At 47.5% G+C, this 21,740-nt stretch overlaps 1 protein-coding gene across 2 annotated transcripts in view; it reads left to right on the top strand.

The window, feature by feature from the left end:
- The window catches only part of Abcc4 (ATP binding cassette subfamily C member 4), a 212,594-nt gene that overhangs the window by 75,876 nt on the left and 114,978 nt on the right, over positions 1 to 21,740 (top strand). For both annotated transcript variants that reach the window (XM_021637101.2, XM_021637102.2), the window contains exons 9-15: positions 3,438 to 3,539; positions 5,514 to 5,603; positions 6,505 to 6,696; positions 11,715 to 11,809; positions 11,991 to 12,077; positions 16,154 to 16,250; positions 20,281 to 20,490. In XM_021637101.2, coding sequence (XP_021492776.1) covers positions 3,438 to 3,539; positions 5,514 to 5,603; positions 6,505 to 6,696; positions 11,715 to 11,809; positions 11,991 to 12,077; positions 16,154 to 16,250; positions 20,281 to 20,490 — 873 coding nt within the window. The remainder of the gene's footprint in view (positions 1 to 3,437; positions 3,540 to 5,513; positions 5,604 to 6,504; positions 6,697 to 11,714; positions 11,810 to 11,990; positions 12,078 to 16,153; positions 16,251 to 20,280; positions 20,491 to 21,740) is intronic.

The raw sequence follows: 21,740 nt of genomic DNA, 5'->3' as shown, positions 1-21,740 counted from the left end.
ATAATGGGTTTCACTATGACATTTCACATGTATATGAAATATGTAATATGTGTGTTACGCTTTGATCATCTTCTGTTTCCTCTTACCATATCCTGTTGCCTTCTTTCTCTACCTCCAAGCCCTTCGTTTACTTTCATGCTTTCTTTAATTATTATTGCTACAAGAATGCGTATGTGGTAGTTTGAGTGAAAATGGCCCTCTTAGACTCATATGCATGCTTAGTTCTCAGCTGATGAATGGTTATTAAGTGTGGCCTTGTCTAGCTCAGTCTCCAAATGGGCCCTAGTAAGGGGAACAGGGACTCTCTCTGACATGAACTCAGTGGCTAGCTCTTTAATCGCCTCACCTGAGGGAGGAGCAGCCTTACCAGGCCACAGAGGAAGCCAGTCCTGATGAGACCTGATAGACTAGGGTCAGATGGAAGGAGAGGAGGACTTCCCCTATCAGTGGACTGGGAAAGGGGCAGGGAGGAGATGAGGGAGGAAGGGCAGGATTGGTAGGGGATGAGAGAGGGGGCTACAGCTGGGATACAAAGTGAATAAATTGTAATAAATTTAAAAAAATTAAAGAAAGGAGGCATGGCCTTGCCATAGGAGGTGTGGCCTTGTTGGAGGTGGTGTGGCCTTGCTGGAGGAGGTGTGGCCTTGCTGGAGTAGGCATGGCCTTGTTGGAGGACCCGTGGCCCTGGGGATGGGTTTTGAGGTTTTAAGTCCACACCAGGCTCAGTGTTTTTCTCTCTCTGCCTGCTGCCTGTGGATCAGGATGTACTTCTCAGCTGCTGCTCCAGCACCATGCCTTCCTGCCTGCCACCTTGCTCCCACCATGATGACAATGGACAGCCTCTGAAGCTGTAAGCAAGCCACCAATTGATTTCTTTTATAAGAGTTGCCTTGGTCATGGTAACTCTTCACAACAATAGAGCAGTAACCAAGACAACAATAAATGTATAAGTAAAACCGCCTAGTCCACTTATTGCTGCTCACGTGTGTGTTTTTAGGGCTGACCACTTGGTATTGATAATCAATTAGTGTCCTCATCCTTGGGGAACACTGACTTGCTGTCTCTCAGTGGCCTTTAATTGGATGCTGTCGTGTTGTCTGTTAAGTTTCAGCACCTTGGAAGCACACTGAGGAGAACGCAGCCATTTTATTATGAGCTTCAGGGTAGTGGGCTTCTCTGGAGGAACCTGGTCTGCCTTGTCTCTAGCATGTACGGCCTCATGGGAAATGCATAGAATTGAGGATGACCATGCTCATCAGTTATCAGCTGTGCTGGGACTGGAGGTGGGCTTGGGGAAGTGACTCTCACTTATGAGGTAGAATATCTCTGTCATACATGAAGGTAGCCATCCACACGCCTCAACTTGGGTCACACGGTGGCACCTGGCCACCTAGGCCACCTAGGACTCCATGCACCTGCTAGATATTAATAGTTTTGTTTTCACAGATGGTTGCCATCAGATTTTGTAGACAACCAACATTTATTTTTTTTCACACACACTGTTGCAGGGTAGGCTTGGTCTAGGCCATTTCTGTGCCACCTTGATTCTTAATTTTTATATTTAAATTTAATTTTATGATACATTATGGTATGAGTCTGTTGGCTTGTTTTTATTGTTTGCTTTTTTTCTTTTTGTTAATCTTTTATTTGTTCCCTTGGAATGAGATTTGTGTATTCCATACTCTCGTGTGTGTGTGTCTTTAGGTTCTGTATATGACCTAAAGATGTATCATAAAGCATGATATTTGTCTTTCTGAGTTTGTTTTACTCGGTAGGATCATATCTCGTTCCATCTATTTTCCTGCAAATGGCACAGTGTTGTTCTTTTTTATGGACAAATAAAGCTTCATTATTTATGTATACCACCTTTTCCTTCACCATCTGTCTGTTGATGGATCCCACACTAACTGTATAACTCAGCTTTTGTGAAATCCTGCTGTGAAAACTAGACATTGTGCGTGGGGGTCTCAGGTGACGGGGTTTGGCAGAGAGTTGTAAGGTGAAGTAAACCCTTCCTCCCAAGTTGCTTTGGCCAGCGCAGCAACAGAAAGCAGACAAGGACAAGCACCGAGCCGTTCCTCCAGCCTTCTGTGTGCCATCTTTTGAGACCTGCCTGTGGCTCCCTTATTGGTGGGATTATTTGAGGGTTTTGGTATTTAATTCTTTGAATCCTTTATATATTCTAGCTATTAATCCCCTGCCAGATGACTGGCCTGCAGAAAACATTCCTCCCATTCTTTGGTTATCCTTTGACTCTCGTTTTCTTTGCCCTGTAGAAACTTTCTAACCCTGTTTGACAGTTCTCATTAGTTTCCCCAAGGTCCTTTTCGAAAAGTTCTTGCCTGTGTTTGCAAAATAAAGTGTCTTCTGTTTCCTCCAGCAGTTTGAGGTTACAGGTCTGGCTCTTTGTTCCATTTTGGATAGGTTTTCACTGTAGTGTTTGGAGTGAATTAAGTGTAGAGCTGGAGGAGGCTGGGGCGCTCTTCCTGTTGCCTTAGGTTATACCAGCAGCGCTCTGTCTTACTGCGGAGTGCGCTGACCAGCTGCTAATGGGGTGGAGCACAGTGGGCAATGAAGACTCAGCCGGTCCTGCTGTCAGGGCTGGCTGTGAGAAGATGATGCGGAAATGACTAAGGATGGTGGCTGCAGAGAATGGTGGCCTTGAGGCTTTCCAGTGGCAATGTGTTCATTTGGCTCTCACGAAGGGGAGGCAGGCAGAGTGATCCAGTCGTGGCATGACAGAACAGGGGGCATGTCAGGAAGCCGGGCAGGGTCGCTGGCCTTTCTCCCGTGCTCTGCCTGTACTTCCAGCCTGACTAGATTCTCCCAGGAACAGCCTTTGCCTTTCTTCTTTCGGCTTTAGCATGATGTTTGGCACATCCTGTAAATATTCATCAAATCATTTGCTGCCAGCTCCCATGTGTTAACTGTTCAAAACCCAAATCAAAACCATACCAATGTCAGCTCTGTACATGTTCAGTTTGTAATCAGTATTTTCATTTTAGGAAGGAGCTGGTGTACACATGTTCAGAACATTGCAAAGACTTTGCTCATGCCCCTGAAACTTGTGGGCATGAAAACATATAGATGTGTTTGTATAATTTGTAATCTGTTTACGCAAAGCATATTCTAAAGTGAATGGACACTTTTAAAATCTCATTACATCTTTATTTATTGTGTGTGAGGGGACGCATGCGATGTCAAGGCATGGGTCTGGAGGTCAGAGGACAACCCGTGGGTCCTGGGAGGGAACAAGATTGGCAGGCCTTGTGGCAGGTCCTCTCACCTGCTGAGGCAGCTCGAGGCCCATGAGTTGACACGTTAAGTATAGTCAGTAAGATAATCTTTAGGCTTCACCTTGTACATTCCGTGGAAACTTCGGTTCAGTTGTGCTTTGCTTCTGTAGTTAAAGCCCTCGGTGTTTCTCTTTCCTCTAGAATTTTCTGTCACTTGATGAACTGCCACAGCGCAGAGCCCAGGAGCCATCTGACGGGAAAGCCATGGTGCACGTGCAAGATTTTACTGCCTTCTGGGACACGGTAACAAACAACTTGCCATTTCCAAGAGGCAGTGGGTGACACTGGCAGAATTTTGACAAATTTACAATTTCTGTAAAAGGCATTTGGCGCATCTACTGAAAATTTCATAAAACTCTCCAAATCCAAAAAAACTGTGATCCTAAAGAATCTGAAAGTTGGTTTTTTTTTTAATGAAAGTATTGTTTTATGTGTATGCGTGTGTCATGTACGTGTTTCTGTGCAGCTCCCCACGGGGGTCAGAGGAGGATGTGAGATCCTCTGAAACTGGAGTTTCAGGTGGTTACGAGACACCCATGGGTGCTGGGAACCAAGCCCGAGTTCTCTGGAAGAGCAGCCAGCGCTCGTGACTGCTGAGCCATCTCTCCAGCTCCTGAAAGCTGTTGTTGATCTCATTTTCACAGAGATTTTCATCATTGCCTTAGTTTGAAGCGAATAGGACATTAGAGTGCACAGGGTCATTGTGGCATACGTTAACTGCAGATTCATATTCTTTAAAAATTTTTTTGAAACAGGATTTCTGTTTGTAGCCTTGCCTGTCTTGGACTGGCTTTGTAGGCCAGGCTGGCCTCGAGATCACAGAGATCCTCCTGTCTCTGCCTCCCTGAGTGCTGGGATCAAAGGCGTGTACCACCACGCCCATTAATGTGCGTTCTAAACTGTCCTAGATTTTTACCTTGTTTTCACCTTGTCTTAGAGCATGGCGAATAGACTCTGTGGTTTGTATTATTTTTTTCTGGGGGTCAGATGGGGACCTCCGTATTTTGTGCCTTTGGAGTGACGTTGAAAAAGCTGTTGTCTGTGATTTTGTGCTACTCTGTTACGACTCCCATAGCGCACTCTTCTCTCAAGTGGTTTCGCAGCATCTGGAAGTTCTATATCGATCTTAATTTGATTCGGCTTTTCCAAGAAATTTACCTGAGAAACTCTAGAACAACTTAAAAATTACCAATGACTAGTTTTCTTAAAATTCTGTGCAGGTTGAGTACTTTACCTGAAATGCCTGAATCAAATGTTGCAGATTTTTGGATATTTTCGGATTTTTAAAATTTCCATCTATATAGTAGGGAAGCTTGGAAAAGAGACCCAAGCATAGACATGAAAATCATCTGTGCTTCATGTCTGCCTTGCACACAGAGCCTTGATGTAACTCTGCCCAGTGAATTTACCTGTGGAGTGTCATACCTGTGCTGCCAATACATTTCACTTCAAAGAACTTACAGTGCTCAGTTCCTAAATTTGGAGCACTTAGTAAGACACACGTGGCGCTCCCACTTCTTTATGTTAAAATGCGTAGATGGCTGGAGAACGTGATCTCTGATACTGTGGTTCGTGCCTTGTCCTCCTCTGCCCTCTGTGCTGTCGCTTGTACCTTCATGGTGTTCACAGTGGCAGGGTCGCACGTGACAGGCCTCCGCCTTAGTTTTTATTGTTGAACTCAAGCTCTTGTTGTAACACTGACCATATCTGTAGAACTTATCTTCTGTGGCTGATTTCACGCTATCAGATGTCCCGAGTATATTGACCGGTTGTCAAGCCACAGTTAAGCAACTGTCTCAAAGTGCTCATCAAGGCTGGCCATGCCGTATTCTTGTGCTGCCACCTGGCGGGAGTTAATGACATAGACGATGAAAACCCAAGGGCCCAAGGAAAATTTAGGAATGCTTAAAACCCTCCTACATGGACTAGGCTACTAAAAATATTGTCTCAGTGCATTAGTATGAGCCAAGGATATCGTAGCATAGCATGGACCTTCCTGCTGCTCACATTCTGTATTCACGTGGAGATCTGGACTGGAGTTTATTTAAAGAAGTTGAGTTTACTTAAGTAAAAGAAATGGGAAGGCTGTCAAGACACAACATCTTAACCGGGGAAGAAATATGAGCTGTGCTTACGATAGAGGCTGTAGGCTTATTGTTGATATTTCTTAAAAGTTATTTCTTTAAAATGAGACTTTTTTTGTAAACCACCTCGCAGGCTTTAGACACTCCGACCTTACAAGGCCTCTCCTTTACTGCCAGACCTGGTGAACTGCTGGCTGTGGTTGGCCCCGTGGGAGCGGGCAAGGTAATCTTCTTGGTTTGCTTTGTTTCCAAGTCAGCTCATTGGGAATTGCTTATATGACCACTAGTTAGGATGGGAGGACTGTGAGACTTCCTCCTGCCACTGTTGGGCCCTGAATGCTCCAGGGGACTGCGAGGCTCTGCGGCTTCAAAACAGGTCTTAGGACTTACCCAAGCCATGTCAGTTCCTACTGCGCTTGAGCACAGCCATGGCTCGTGCTGTGCCTGGACCAAAAGATGCTCAGAGAAGCGCAGGCCCAGGCAGCTGTGGCGAGGCAGACAATCGCAAGCTCTCTGATCCTGGAAGGCCCACACACGTTAAACTGTAGAGGATTCCTTCTGTCTCTGATGAAGGTTTGCTCCTCAGAACTGCTCCAGACGAGCAGGTTCCAGTGCATCCATGCATTGTTGGTGCGCTTTCATGGACGGACCTGCACTATCACTGTGCAGCAGAGTCACGCAGTCGGTGCTTGAGGCTCCTGCTGTGTTGGGCCTCTGTGTTTCTGCTACCGTCCTTTTTTGTTTATTGGCTGATGATGGGTCGATGGAGACTGGGTCTCATAATGCCACAGTGGCCTCAGACTTGGTATGTAGCTGAGGATGGCTTTGATCCTCCTGCCTGTCTCCCTAGAGCTGAGGCCATGGGCATGCGCTGCAATGCCCAGCAAAGACTGTCAGTTACAGTGCTGTTTCACACAGTGTTCTTACTGACATGCAGCTGACCATTCTGTACAACATTGCGCTTGGGGGATGCTCGTTCTGTTTCGCTTCATTTCGTTTTTAGCTGCAGCCTCTAGTGCTGTTTTAAATGAGAAGCTGGTGCTTGTCAGACTGCCAAGGCTGAGCAGTGCCTGGAGCTTGATGCGTTCTGTGCTGACATCCGTGTGCTGTAAACTCTCTTTCAGTCGTCGCTGTTGAGCGCGGTGCTGGGCGAGCTGCCTCCTGCCAGTGGGCTGGTCAGCGTGCACGGGAAAACGGCCTACGTTTCGCAGCAGCCCTGGGTGTTCTCGGGAACCGTGAGGAGCAATATTTTATTTGGGAAGAAGTATGAGAAGGAACGGTATGAGAAAGTGATCAAGGCCTGCGCTTTGAAAAAGGTGATGACTTCTGGGTTTTCCGTGTTCTGTTTTCTAGTGATGAGACTGTTAGTTTAAACGTCTGGCTTTGGAAAGTTTTTTAAAGTTATTTTAATATGTAAGCTAAGCTTTTGGAAGCCTGTCTGTCCACACTCATCACTGTTTGGTTTAATTGTATTAAGTTCTGTTCACTTTTAATCATTTTTGGGTCTTTATGTGCTGATCATCAGACCCATGGCCTTGCTCACACTAGGGAAGTAATCCCCTTTCCCCAATATACACACAACTTGTATCTGTAATCCTTAACCAAACAAAAATATATTTTAGATTTAATATTTTTATTGACTGGGGTATTCATTTCTTCTATCATGTTTTCAATACCTGATGTTATTTCTTCCATCTCTTCTCTTCTGTTGAAGCTTGTCTCTGAGGTTTCTGTTTGAGTCCCTCAAGTTTTTCATTTCTGGATGTTCCTTAGTTTGCATGCTCTCTCTTTTAATTAATTAATTCACTTTGCATCCTAGTTGTAGCCCCCCTTCTCCTCCCAGTCTCACTGTCTCCCTCTTCTCCCATGCCCCCTCCTTTTGCCCCACTCCCCCAGCACACCAAGTCTCATCAAGACTGAGCTCATCTTCTTCCATGGTGGCCTGGCAAGGCAGCCCCACCAGAGGGAAGTGAATGAAAAGCAGGCAACAGAGGCCTGCTTCCCTTTCTGAGGATCCACACGAAGCCTGAGCTGCTGTATTTGTATAAGGGGTCTAGGTCCCGTCCATGCATGGTCCATGGTTGGTGCTTCAGCCCCAGGGGCTCTTGGGAGGATGTATTTATTTAATCTTGTGTGTATGGTGTTTTGCCTGCATGTATGCAGATGTACCACATGCACACGTGGTGCTTGCAGAGACCAGAAGAGGGTGTCAGATTCCTTTTAACTGAATTTACAGATGGTTGTGAGCCACCAGGTGGGGGCTGGGAACCGAACCTGAGTCATCTTTCCAGCAGCCGGTCCTTAACTTTTGTAAAACACAGAGCAGTTGCAAACATTTAACAGTGGGAGGTGAGCGTACTGAGCCTCATGTGCGCCCCACACAGCTCTGACTGAAGTCAGCTGGGCCTAGTCTTTATTCAGTTCCCTCTGAGCTCTGACACCTCCCCTCCCCCCAGCCAGCTCATTTTAAGGGTGTCTGGGCCTTTTGTATTTCATCTTTAAAGTTTTTCATTATTTATGTTTAAAAGAAGTCCCTTGGGGTCAGGGGACTGCCACAATCCTATCCCGTGTGCGGAAATGGCAAAATTGCTTGAGGAATCCATATCCTAGTCAGTCTGTTGGTGCTGAGTTCCAACTGAGAGTAAGCTGGAGAGAGTGTCTGCAGCCCCGGCCCAACTTGTGCCTTCATTTTTTAAAGAAAAAAAAAGTTTCAGCAGCTTAACTCTGTGAGTCTTCACCAGGAGAAGGAAGGGTTTCAGAAATGACTGCGAACTTTCCAGAAAAGAACAAGATGAAATATTTTATTACATGTGGCGATTTTAGTAAAATTATCTTTGACAAAAACCTGAACATAGCTGATAGGAGAACATAAGTTAGCCAGAAGACAAAATTCAAAAAATTAGTCAGCAGTAGCTCGTGGTGGCTTGTCACGACCCACTTAGAGCGTTCAGGGCCCTCATCTGTTCTTTTGTAGTGGGTGGAAAAGGCCAGACAGGCCTCTCGGGGGTATGCTATGGAAGGCTTCGTAGTCAGCCTTCTGAGGGACGTGTAATTTCACTTGAACAGGAGCTGGGATGTCATGGGATGTATTGGTCAGTGGCTTTTTATGAGGACATAGAAAATAATGCGAGATTACATGTCTTTATAATGACATTAAGTCATTTATAATATAATACAAGTTAGATTTGAATTAAGTAGTGAATATGCATACTGATGAGAAGAGGACGAATTGCAGAATAAGAGATCTGCATTCAAAGTCTCTAAAGTCCATCATTGATTCTACATACTTGTCTCTGTCTTTATCAGGGTCTCTCACTCAGTCTTGCTCTCTCTCTCTGTCTCTGTCTTTATCAGGTTCTCTCACTCAGTCTTGCTCTCTCTCTCTCTCTCTCTCTCTCTTATACACACACACAGACACACACACAGACACACACACACACACAGACACACACACACACACACACGGGTACATGACTCTGGAATCTTTCACCATTAATTCCCTAGTGTATCCAATGTCAGTGTTCTCTCTCTCTCTCTCTCTCACACACACACACACGCACACACACATAGGTACATGACTCTGGAATCTTTCACCATTAATTCCCTAGTGTATCCAATGTCAGTGTTCCTTCTCTCTCTCTCTCTCTCTCTCTCTCTCTCTCTCTCTCTTATACACATACACACACTCACACACATGACTCTGGAATCTTTCACCATTAATTCCCTAGTGTATCCAATGTCAGTGTTCCTCTTAGCCAGCTGAACACGCCTTGATCAAGGTGAGCCCTATTGGTGACTCCTGACCTTCTCCCGCTCTGCCCAGCTACTTTCTGGTTGGGGCTGATTTTAAGGAGAATGCAGTTGAGGCTTTGGGTGATAGTTGGAGGTGAATGTGGGAGACCCGGATATAATCATCCAACCCCCCAGCCTTTGTGTTTCCAGGCAGCCCAGCCCTGCCTTTTCTCTTCCCTGGGTTTGGACATCTGTGCAGGAAAGCAGGCCTGAGGACAAAGACTGCTTGTCCCAAAGCCACCAAGATCACGGGCAGAAACCTGGGCTTCAGCCTCTTTGGTACTTTTGCATGTCAACAACACAAATGAGCTTCTCCTCAGGACTGGGCTGTCTGGTGGCTTTGAGGGTGACTTTGAGGGTGGCTTTGCTGTTGTGTTTCTGTATGGACTGCTGTGCTGTTCTCATTCCTACCCTTAGCATGAGGGTGGCTCAGCCTGAGTGCCAGCCTGGCTATGTCACTTGGTCAATATTTGGGATGTGGCCTCACATTATTGGTGTCTGCTGCAGTAGGAAAACACAGGCTTATGGACTTCCAGGAGGCTTTGCTGTGGTTCTGAAATGCCCTTTATGAAGCTGCCAAACAGCAAGCACATCAAGACCTTGAGCATCCCACTTAACTCAGTGTGGGATGTATGGGGTCCTTGGGTCCTTTGGGGTTGTGGCAGTGAGTAGACGGGTGAGGTAGAGGAGTTCCCCGCTGGAGGAACAGCACTCTGGGCAGCTCCAGGTGTCTGCCTCTGCTTCCCTTAGTATTAAATAGGGTGGTTAGATTGACTCGGAAGACAGTGGTTAATCCGTGTAAAATATAGACATGGACTTTGATAAATGGTAGCTTTATCGCTATTACAACGCTTTTCTCTAAATCAGTGAATACACCTGCAGATAGGACCGGTAAAGGCTTTTATTTATAGACTTCTATCACACGTACCCCTAAAAGCACTAATGAAATCAGGAAAGACAGATTTCTCTGATCAGATGCCTAACTAGATTTACTACATTAGAAGTAATTGAAATAAATTTATAATTTAAAGTCATGTCTGAGATGAGATGCTGAGAAGTTAAATAATAGCGGACCTTTAACACTGTCCCTCCAGTGTGGTGATGTGACCACGGTGATGTCAGTGAGCTGCAGTCTCAGCAGACATCCCAGGATGAAGGATGTTAGGGCAGTCGGTAAGATCCGAGGCCTGGGGACATGCAGCTCTGACCTTATCCTCTTTTCCGGGCTGGGTGTTGGCTGGCTGGGCCTTAAAATGGCTCAGTGGCTCTTCATTAAATCAGGGCTCTTGTCATAAAGCATTATGTGAGCAACAGCTCTCCACAGCTGGGCCTGTGCGTGCCAGACCTTGCCGGTGATGATTACCAGCAAGACATGGGGAAATCTTTTCCATAGGGGTGTTCTAGACCTGACTGTTGCCCTGTTTGGGGGATATGTTTTATCATTTCCCTCCAAGATTCTGTTCTTTGTCAGTTTAGTTTTTAATATAAAAAAGTCTTTGGATACCTTCCTCGATTCCCAAATGGAAGTTCAGCTTTCTTTTCTTGACTTGCATGTCACAAAAATTCACCCATTCCACCTGCTCTACAACTCATAGATTCTGTCTTCCACTCTGCTGGGCTTGTGAGGGCTGAGTCACAGATGGGTGAAACAGTTGTGGAGGCACGTGTGTTCTCTCATGAAGTAAATCTGTGGTTTTGGAAGCTACGTCATGTTTCCGTAGCTTTTGTATCTATTCTTTAGTGAAGGCATCCAGATGCCCCGAAGCATCTTGGTCCTCCGTGAGCAAGTTTTAAAAGCGGTACTTAGGATTCTGTGTAGTGTGTGCTCACTTCTGCCCACGTTCCCTGGGCCACGGCCCCAACCACTCATGTTTCTCAGATTGCTGGTACAGACCTGCTTGCTGCTGTGAGCGATTCCTTCCGGGTGGTGTCATGAGGCAGATGGTGTCACCCTTGAATCTCGTGGGACTCTGGGGTGCATCCCTCCTCATCAGCCTCATGTGTTAACACTGCTCCAGCATTGTGGCCTTGAGGCTGCCATCCAGGAACTCGGCAGTTAGACACCTGCTGTCAGGACTTACCATTATTTCTGCCTGTATGTGATGCAGTCTTTTTGCTTAGGTTTTGCTGGCCCACTCCTCTGTACACTTCTTGATCTGAGCCCTGGCTAACCACCCAATGGGCTATGACTCCTCCCCCCTCAACTCCCCCCACAGCAAGTTTCCTTTACTTTTGGCACTTGCTGTCTAGTTCACTCTTTGCACTGTCAGTCTCCATTCTGACTGCTTCTGGGACCTTGTTCCCTTTACTGCCAAAGTTACTGTGCCCAAAACAGTGCCAAGTCTCTGCTCATTGCTTGGCACGTATCTTTTAATATGGTTAAGTGCCTAAATCCTCAGAAAAAAAGTCTAACATGGAAATACCCTGAGTGCTTTGTTGTTGAGTGAGTGTTTGCCCCACCCCCTCTGAAATGCTGCTGCTAGGTGTAGGGTGACTGTGGAAGGCAACTGTAAGGGTTCCCTCCTCTGTCTCCGTGCTGCAGGACCTACAGCTTCTGGAGGACGGAGATCTGACTGTGATCGGAGACCGGGGAGCCACGCTGAGTGGAGGGCAGAAAGCACGGGTCAACCTGGCACGGTAAGTTGCCCTTCCACAGCCATTCTGCCTGTGGAGCTTCAGGGGGAGGGGCGTGGCTGTGCTATGAGAAGCGGGCGTTCTGAGTAAGTTACTAGGTGCTGAATGGACATCAGCTGGCGGGTCGCACAGTCCTCGTGGCAGAGACCAGCTCCTCAGCCTGATTGCTCTCTCGGCTTCTCAGGGCAGTGTACCAGGACGCCGACATCTACCTCCTTGATGACCCGCTCAGCGCTGTTGACGCCGAAGTGGGCAAGCACCTCTTCCAGATGTGAGTGTTCTATCTTCCATCAGCTCTGTATTCAGGAGGCCTTCTACGTGGGCCCCACGAAGGATTTGTAATTTCTACTACTTACGTAGTAGAGGGCGCACTCTTACGTCCCTCTTCCTCTCCGTTCCCCTCCAGATGACCCATTTTTTAAACACAAGGTTGGGGTAGAAAGTTAGGGAAGGCATCTTTGGTGTAGCCCAGTGTGCGGAGCCTGTGTTAGAGTCAAAGACAGAAGGCGCTCTGCAAGTCCTTCCTTTGGCTCCTTGAAGTCCTCAGCCGAGGGACTGGAAGCCCTGCCCCTAGCAGGAAGAAAGATGTGCAGGTTTAAGGAAGGGGCATGGAGGCTTGGGAGTCAGTTCATTTTCTCCACCATTTAAAAATAAGATTCGTTTTATTTCAGTGTGTGTGTGTGTATGTGTGTGTGTATGTGTGTCTGGTGAGTGAATGCCATGTGTGTGCAGGTACCAGAGGAGGCCAGAGAGGAGCTGGAGTTAGAGGTAGTTGTGAGCCACCTGACATGGGTTCTGGGAACTGACCTCCGGCCCTTGGCAAGTGCTCCAGACTGACCATCTCTCTGACCCCTCCCAGGGGAATGCTTTACTTTGTGTGAGAATAAGGTTTCAGTGGCAGCATAGCATAGGGCCTCCATGGAAAGGCCTCATGGGTTTGTGTTAATATGTGGGCTGGGCAATTTGGGGACACTGCGAATGGGATTTCGTCCGTCTAGAAAAGGAGCAGGAGACACAGCCATAAAGGCGTGCACAAGCGGCCGCTAGAGAAGAGCAGCAAGCTCACAGCTCCCTCGGGGTGAGGTGCAAGAGCCCCCGAAACACCGACACGGAGGTCCTGGGCTCGGGGTGAGGTGCAGGTCCTACAGTGACTAAGAGCCCCCGAAACACCGACACGGAGGTCCTGGGCTCGGGGTGAGGTGCAGGTCCTACAGTGACTAAGAGCCCCCGAAACACCAACACGGAGGTCCTGGGCTCGTTCGCTCCGGGCGCCAAAATAAAATGCATCAGTGTGTGTGACTTCCATCTTTCTAAGCTGTGGTCCACACTGGCTCAGTGGCCACCTTCTCACCTTTTCCTTCTTGTGTATCTTTCCCCAGATTTCCTCTTCTTCAGAGGACAGCACTCAGGTAGACTGAGGATCCAGCCTCGTAGCTGCTCTCTCTCTAAGGCTCTGTGTCTAAATTGTTAGGTGATGAGCTTTAAAACATCGATTCAGGGCACGTGCTGAGTTTGTAACAGGATTTCAAGCAGGGTGAAAATCTCATGTGCCCAGACTCTGGGTTCCAGGGCGGGAGCACAAGGTTGTTGGCTGAGCAAGCCCTTCTGGGCCATGGTGGACAATGGGGAGTGATCGCTTCCGCACCCGTGCAGGGTGCAAATGCGCCTGGGGTTGTGGTGATGAGCGTCCAGAAGCGGATGTAGTGGTGCCTAGGCAGCAGTGCTGCTGTCCTTGACACTGTGAATGACGCTGGAGATGGTTAGATAGTGACCTTTACGGCAGGTGCATTCTACCGCAATGAAAATAAAAATGTGTGAGTAGCAGCGTTGGGTCTTTCAGGATGCAGAAAGCGAGAGCAGCCGGCGCTTGGCTTTGACCCAGCTCTCTCATCTGACCCTCCTTTCCTGCCTGCTCTTGATTGCGACTTGATGGATTTTGCTCTGGGCAGAATCAGCCTTTTGTCACTTGAGTGATTCTCGAGTGGCTCCACGCAAGTTCCCATCACTCGGAGAGGAGTCTGGGGCGGGCTGCTGTAGGAGAGCCTCTTGGGAGGAGAGAGGAAGGAGTTCTGACTGCTGTTACCAGTGTGCATGCCAGAAGGGCACCCCAGGTTCCCCTTTGAACACAAACAGGGGGTTTATGAGGTCTTTTCCAACCTTTAATGTGTAATGGCTTTGGATAGACACTCGATAGAAGCAAGCTTGTTAAAATTGCTGCTTGCTAATCAGAACCACATTCTTTGGGGGGAACTTGGAGCAGGGAGCCCGAATGCAATTTAGGAAATCACTCAGCAGCAGCTGGAGAATGTTCTCAACGAGTTAGAAAATTGGATTGAACAATATGCTATGAAAGATGGCGGTCGTGTTGAAGCTTAGAAATGTGAAGTGTTTTGTATTAAACGGGAATGAGCTGCTCTTCTGTTTGCCATTAACAGTTTTACTGCGATCACAAATATGCAACCAAGGTTATTAAGGTTTGTGAGTTTTACAACTATATGTTGCAAACGTTGGAAGTCGAAGGCTAGGGACTCCAGACTGATGCCAATCTGATCTAGCTGTGGATTCTTCTGCATTTCAGAAAGTCTCAGAATTACAGTTGGCTGACTCTCCTGAGCTCTTGAGGCCTATCCTAACTAGATCTCCCACACTGCTGCCTCTTGTCTTAGCGCCTGGATGTCATAGTTTGTATGGGCCACTATGACAAAAGACCACAACTGGGTGGCTTACAAACAGCAGAGATGTAGTCTCACAGCCTGAGGTGAAGTGCTAGCAGGCTTGATGTCTCGTGAGGACTTGGTGATGCGTAGATAGATTCTTCTTGCTTTGCCCTAATGGCAGAAGTGGTTCATCCATCGGTTCTCTTTTATGAGGACCAACAGCAAGCCTGCCCATGACGACAGGTTGCCATGGAAAAGCCCTGCCTCTTCATATGTCAACTGGTGATTACATTTCAGTGTATGAGCACATGGGTGGACAGAAGCCTTCAGCATCCAGTGCTGCCTCAGCTTTCCTGCTTTAGTCTTTTACACACTGTCCCCATGAGGATGCAGCTCCAGGTTCTAGAATGGGAGACCTTGTTCTTTGCAGCCTGCTGCGCTGCTGTCCTCCACATAAACCAGCACTCCAGAACTCCACAATGCCAGCAGAGTCCACATTTGTTGGCATGTTGGAGACATACGCCCTCTCTACACCTGCTTATTTTAGTGTTGCTCCTTCTCAGCCTGATGACCGTGCATCAGGAGGAAGGAAGAAGACCTGTCTGCATGCCGGCCTTTTTCTCCTGCACTTAGAAGATGCATGATGGTTTTCTGGAATTGTGTCCTGTAGATGTACATGGCCCATTGCCCATAGCACTCAGTGTGTGTTTCTGTATCACCTTGCCCCTCATGCCCACACTGGACTGAGTACATGGAAGCATCCCAGAGCCATGGCACCCAGCTGGAGCCATGGCACCCTATCAGAGCCAAGCACCCGTCAGAGCTACAACTCCCACTGTGTCACTGTGTTGCTTCCTTGCAGAGATGCCCTTTCCTCCCACACTTCCTAAAAAGCAATTCCCACTTTGCTTTTTCTTCTAGCTCCCATCATGACACCACAGTGCCTTTTCTCTATTTCTTTTAGGCAAGGCGGGGTGTCGTTGTTTTTCTTGGCCAGTGGGTAGCGCCTTTCACCATGCAGATCAAGTAAACGAATCCAGGAACTTATTGGCTCTGTCTGTCTTACTTCTGTCCCTGCCAGCCCCACTGCGGAATTGTGGGTTTGCAGTGGTTTGGGCTCTTTGTGGTTCTTGTGGTTCTTGGTTAGGACCAGAATTAAATGCTGAATTAAGTCAACGCTGGCATGGCATGGAAGGTATGGTGGCATGCATCTACCGAGTTTAGTAGCACAGAGGTGGAGGCAGGAGGCCTCTTCTACTGGCTACTTTTCACTGTTAGAGCAAGGCTCAGGCGCTGCTAGTGGAGTTAAGTACGTAGTCTCCAGATTAGTAATTTACTTCTGTCTTTAATTATTAAGGTTCATTTTCACTGCTTTTCCATTAAGCCTGTCTCTGTGTGTGGGTCTAAGTGTGGGTGCCCTCAGAGTCCAGAAGAGGGCCTTGCATCCCTGCAGTTGAGGTCACAGGCTGGTGTGAACTACCCAGTGGTTGTGTAGAGAAATGAACTTGGTTCCTCTGCAAGGACAGTGTGCACTGTTAACTGCTGAGCCTTCTCTCCAGGTAGCATTTAATTTGTGTTTAAGCCTCTTTTAAAGCAGACGTTGTTGCTGCGTTCCTCACTGTGGCCTGAACTCTTGCTTTGCAGTCCCCTGCTAATGTGTTTCGTCCTCTGGTGGCTTCTGCGTTTGTAGGTGTATCTGTCAGACCTTGCACGAGAAGATCACCATCTTAGTGACCCACCAGCTGCAGTACCTGAAAGCTGCGAGCCACATCCTGATATTGAAAGATGTAAGTAACTTCTCTTTTTAAAAAAGTGGAGTTTGGAGTTGGTTAGGAGATTCTAATGCAGATTTTAAGCAGTGGCATGCAGAGAAAGAAAAGTATCTGCGAAGAAAGTAAAACAGGCCCAATAGCAAGGTTACGGGTTTCCCGAATGCACGTTGTGGTTGTAAGTTGGATGTCCACTGGACCAGCTAGGGCCTCAGATGTATTCAATGTGGATTTCCCATCAAGTGTGCTTCATGGGAAGCCGGGAAGCTCCTTGCCCTCCCTCTGATTTACATCCATTTTCTAGAGATGAGATTCATGTCCTGGGGGATACCCAGAGGACTTTTGGAAATATCACCATGAGGTGATGCGGCCCCATCGGTAGAGTGTGTGCCTGGCATGCACAAAGACCTGGCCTCCATCCTCAGCATCCACAGATGGATGTTGCACACCTGTAGGGCCAATGGCATCAGAAGCTCAAGGTTTTCTCACTTGGAGAGTTCAAGGTCATATTGGGACACATGAAGTCTCATCTGCCAAAGCAAACAAGCAAATAATAACAGCAGAAGCTCCAACAGAAAGCAGAACTGTCACTTACATTCTAAGCCCTGCTCCTTGTACAGAATACAAAATTGCCCTCTCAAATTTACAAGCTGCCCCAGTGAAATTAAAGATGATAAAGATGCTGTTTTCTAAGAGATTTTTTTTTTCAGACCTAAGGTACGGTTAGAGAATTTGGAAATTGTAGACCCTAAGACACCTCCCATCTCTTCTTGATTGTCTTCTCCAACCTGCCTGAAGAGTATCTTTCATTAAGAAAAGCAGTGGATGTGTGAGCGGGCCGTGCTCAGAGCTGCCTGGCTGCTGTGACCACGCGCTGGTGCTCCTGCATAGGTGCACGGCCGCAAGCCTGGTGATCCCTTGCCATTCAGTGTAGGGCCTCCACTCTACTCAGAGTAGGCGCAACAGCGCTCGTGAGACAGTGGCAGGAAAATGATGGCCATGCTTTTACCTGGAGGGAGGCCATCTGGGGCAGGTGCTAGAGAAAGAAATCACCTGCCATGTTTTGAGGAACAGCAGGCAGTCTGCTTTTGTGCTGAGGGAGCTGGGTCTGGAGGGAGGTGGGGTCGGAGCACAGGGCGTTGGCCTTGGTCACTGCTGTTTTATCCATCGCAGAGAGGGAATGTGGTCTCAGCTGTGGTACCCACCTCTCCTCCCAGACACCAGGATTCTCTGGGGCTATAAGATGCAATTAGAAGTCCATCTGTCTTGTAGATCAGAAGGAAGAAGGATGTGCTTAGGTCAGTGAGTCTTTGTCCCAAGGTTGCTAGAACAGAGCACTGGCAGCCAGTATCTGAATGGCTAAAAAGCTGCTGTCTCGCTGGGCCACCCGCTGCTCTGTTAGGCCCTGGTGCCATCTCCGAAATCTCTGGAGAATCCCCTTTCTTTCTTCTTCTGCCCTCTGGTCTTCTCACGGAATCCCTTGGCCTTCTGTGGTCAGCTGTTGGAGGATTCCAGATTCTGTCTGCCATCATTCTGCCATCATAGGCACGGCCTGTGTTTGTCTCGACTTCTTATTACTCTCCCTCCAGTGTGACCTCACTCACTTTAACTTGAGTGTGTCTTCAAAGATCCTGTTTCTCAATAAAGTCACATTCCTTAGTACCAAGATTCAGGACTGCAGTGAGGGGCAGGGCCACCATTTAACCCCTGACAAACCACCTACCTTATTGAGATCAAAATTAGCAAGAAATTTTCAGAGTTCCTGGTGATTTGCTGAGTGGCCTCCTTGGCATGTTTGTTTTGGTCCTCTGCGCTTATCCTTTGCCCTGGGAGTGGGGGTGTCAGATTCTTCTTCGTCATGGGCAGGAAACAGCCCCCTCAGCATACTCACACGCTGATTATTTCCTTCTACTTCATTCACATCGAGTTAACCACAAAGGAATGGTGGTTCCAATAGCACATGACAAAATAAAATACGAGATAAAACAGAATAACAGCAAACCACATCACATCAAACCAGCAGAAGGAAAAGAGACCCCAGAGCAGGCACAAGAATCAGAGACCCACTCATACACACACTCAGGAGTCACATAAGAACAATAAACTGGAAGCTGTGATATACAGGATAAGACCTAGAGCAGACCCACCTAGGTCCTGTGCTTGCTGCTTCAGTCTCTGTGAGCTCATGAGCTTAGCTGGGTCAGAGAGCCCTGTTCTCCTGTGTCCTCCATTCCTGCTGGCTCTCACACTCTTCTGCCTCTGCTTCTGTATTCCCTGAGCCCCGAGGAAGAGATTTGATGGAGAACACAGGTCACTTTATGAGGAGAAAAGGTCAAGAATGCAGTGCCTGGGTGGCTTTCCTTCTGAAATGCCCTTCCAGCTGCAGCTGTGGAAGAAGGGCACAAGGAAGAGCTCGCACTGAGAAGAAACACAACACCAGAGAGATGAGGCCCCACAGTCCTTTCTGGATTTAGGGCTCCCTACCCGGTTCCAGAACCTCCCGGCAGAGCCACCTCAGCACCCAGCCTTTCCTCACACAGCGAGGAACACAAGTAACTAAGCTATATCTAAGCCATAGGATCCTTCTGTAATCTCTTGGCCAAAGATGGAAATGGCAAACGAATGTTAGCCAGAGTTTCACAATATTTGTGTGCAGCTATCCTCAGAGAGATAGATAACACGTCATTCTGGCTGTGTAATGATAGTAGGGTGCCTGCAAAAGTCCATTTGTGCTTCCTTGATACTTACTGCCGCCATCAAAGAGAGGTGAGGGAGCTGTCAATCAAAGTTCCATCGAATAAATTCTCACCCCAAAGAAGATTATAAGAGGCAGGATGACTACCCCCTTAGCAACAACTTGGTGCACCAGCCGTTTCCCTTTCCCTGGAGAAGAGGAGCTCAGACTCCTCAGGCTGGAAAACAATTAATTTCATGGGCAGAGAGCTGAATATTCCGCCTGCAGACTCAGTAGGTATAGAGTAGTTTTGTCACCTGTCTGCACGTGGCGGCTGCCTTTGAAATCCTGCCTCCTGCATACTGGGAGTTTTATTTTTAGTGTTTAACAATTTATTCCCCCACTCGCAGGGACTGGGAGGAGCCTTTCTTGGTGGTATGGCCCCCGTCTAACGGCAGAGAGGATGGCCGCCCCCTCTCTGGTTTTTAAAGCTTGTGTTTTCAGGAAACGTCCTGTCTAACGAGGAGCAGTTCCCTCGTGTGTTTTACTGATCCTGAGAGGAAGGGCATAATTGCGTTTAACAAGTGTGCCAACTGAGTCTTATCTTCTGACTGCAACAGGACACGGCGCATCGGGAATAACTTTCTAATTCTTCAGTCATCAGATTATTGAAAGCCTCAGTGGACCACCTTGATTGGGGTGGGATGGGGAAGGACGGGGGAGTAGGTGGTGCTCGGAGCAGCTGATATGTCTAAACTGCCCTATCCTCACTTCAGAGCTACTCCGCTTCGACTCAGTTCCCCAGGGTTTTCCCCAGTATTCGTTTGTGACATTAGATAAATCATTCTGTCTCTCTTCATGGGGTAAAACATTGTTTAGATATTTGCACATTATTTCCTATAACTTTGGTCAGGAAGAAACCACCTATTAGGTAGATTCTGATCATGTGGAATGGTGAGTCTTCAGTGAGGATCTTAAATTTGGGGCAGGTTTTAGTCTAAGACCATGAAGTTTGTGCATGTCTTGCCTCAGAGGAGCAGGTGGCCAGTTAAGGCTGGGTAAGGTCATGCTGTGAAGACAGAGACGCGCGCAACACTTCCCTGATCCTGTGGATTCTTCTGCCGTCTACACTTCCTGCTTCCTTTAATGTCCATGGTGTTTGTGTTGTAAGGCACAGTGACACATTATTTTGGTGAGCACCTAGAAGTTGGCAGAGAGCAGGATTCTCACTGAGGTGGAAAGTTGAGTTACTGCATCCTCATCAGCCAGGATTCCAGGCCCAAGAGCAATCACAACTCAAGGCCAGTTGACTGAGGCCAGCTGAGTGGTGTTACCAAGTGGGCGTGTCTGCCTCTGAAATTCCTTTCGTTCTAGGGTGAAATGGTGCAGAAGGGCACTTACACCGAGTTCCTGAAATCTGGTGTAGATTTTGGTTCCCTTTTGAAGAAGGAGAATGAGGAGGCAGAGCATTCCCCAGGCCCAGGAACCCCGACTCTCAGGAACCGAACCTTCTCTGAAGCCTCGATTTGGTCTCAACAATCGTCCAGACCCTCTTTGAAAGACGGAGCTACTGAGGGCCAAGATGTGAGTTCATCCTGTGTTACGTGGCTCCTTTTACTCTCACAGATCTTGTAACTCTCTGAGCCACTCTGTTGGTAGCAGTTTCTTTGTCCTAAAGCTGAGCTTGTGCTTCTAAGGTGTTACACATTGTCATTGACAGGACTGAAATAGGGTCAAGGGAACAGCCCTGGCTGTGGGCAGGAGAACCTCACAGACACCCATCCTGGCTGTGCTGCCAGAAGTTCCAAAGGTCCATGTAACTTGTGGATGTCTGAAGTCTAGAATTTACATAGACAGATCTTAGCTTTTGCATCCAGAGGCTGAACGTGAAGCACACCTTAGCAGCGGTTCTCAACCTTCCTGATGCTGGAACCCTTTAATACAGTTCCTCATGTTGTGGTGAGGCCCAACCATAATATTGGTTTCGTTGCTATTTCATAACCATAACTATGCTACTGTTATGAACCACATGTAACTATCTGTGTTTTCTGATGGTCCTAGGTGACCCTAACGCGGTCGTGCCCCACAGGTTGAGAACTACTGCATTAGACTCTTCTGTGTTCACATAATTTTTGTTATTTGTTGGACCTTCACACTGTAGGCAGCTAACTTGCCCTGTTTTTGATGTGTTTTGTTAGGAAAGAAGGATGCAGCTCTGGTAACCTTAGCACATGACAGATAGAGTTAGTTCCTCCCTTTCTTCCTTATTCTAGCCTGAAGCTTACATTTTACTCATCACTGAGTGCCCAGTAGTCAGGACAGGTCCAAGCGTATCTTCAGCTCATGTGAATCTGTGCCACACTGAAAGCCTTTCAAACAAATACACACTCCTTTAAAAAGAGAGTCATCCTGGCCAGCTAGAGGTGGTGCACACCTTTAATCCCAGCACTCAAGAGGTAGAAGCAGGCAGATCGATGAGTTCCAGGCAAGCCTGGTCTACAGAGGACAGCCAAGGCTACACAGGGAAACCCAATCTCAGGGAGGGAAAAAGGAAGGAAGGAAGGAAGGAAGGAAGGAAGGAAGGAAGGAAGGAAGGAAGGAAGGAAGGAAGGAAGGAAGGAAGTCATTCCTTGGTATTAGCATGGCGTGAGTTTGGACCCCCAGGGATACCAAGGTCCTAGGGAATTCAAGTTGCATATGCAAAAGTGGCGAATGTGCAAATAGCCTCTGTACTTCTGTATATCTTAAGGCCTCTCTAGATTACTTACAATACACAATAAATGTTATATGAACACGTGATACATGGTATCAAAGGAGAGTGTCTGTGAATGTTC

This window comes from Meriones unguiculatus, chromosome 9 (genome assembly GCF_030254825.1).
Source record: "Meriones unguiculatus strain TT.TT164.6M chromosome 9, Bangor_MerUng_6.1, whole genome shotgun sequence".
In the NCBI taxonomy this organism is placed as follows: domain Eukaryota; kingdom Metazoa; phylum Chordata; class Mammalia; order Rodentia; family Muridae; genus Meriones; species Meriones unguiculatus.
Note: the sequence above shows the minus strand (reverse complement) of the source record. Positions and strands in the feature narration are given on the sequence as shown.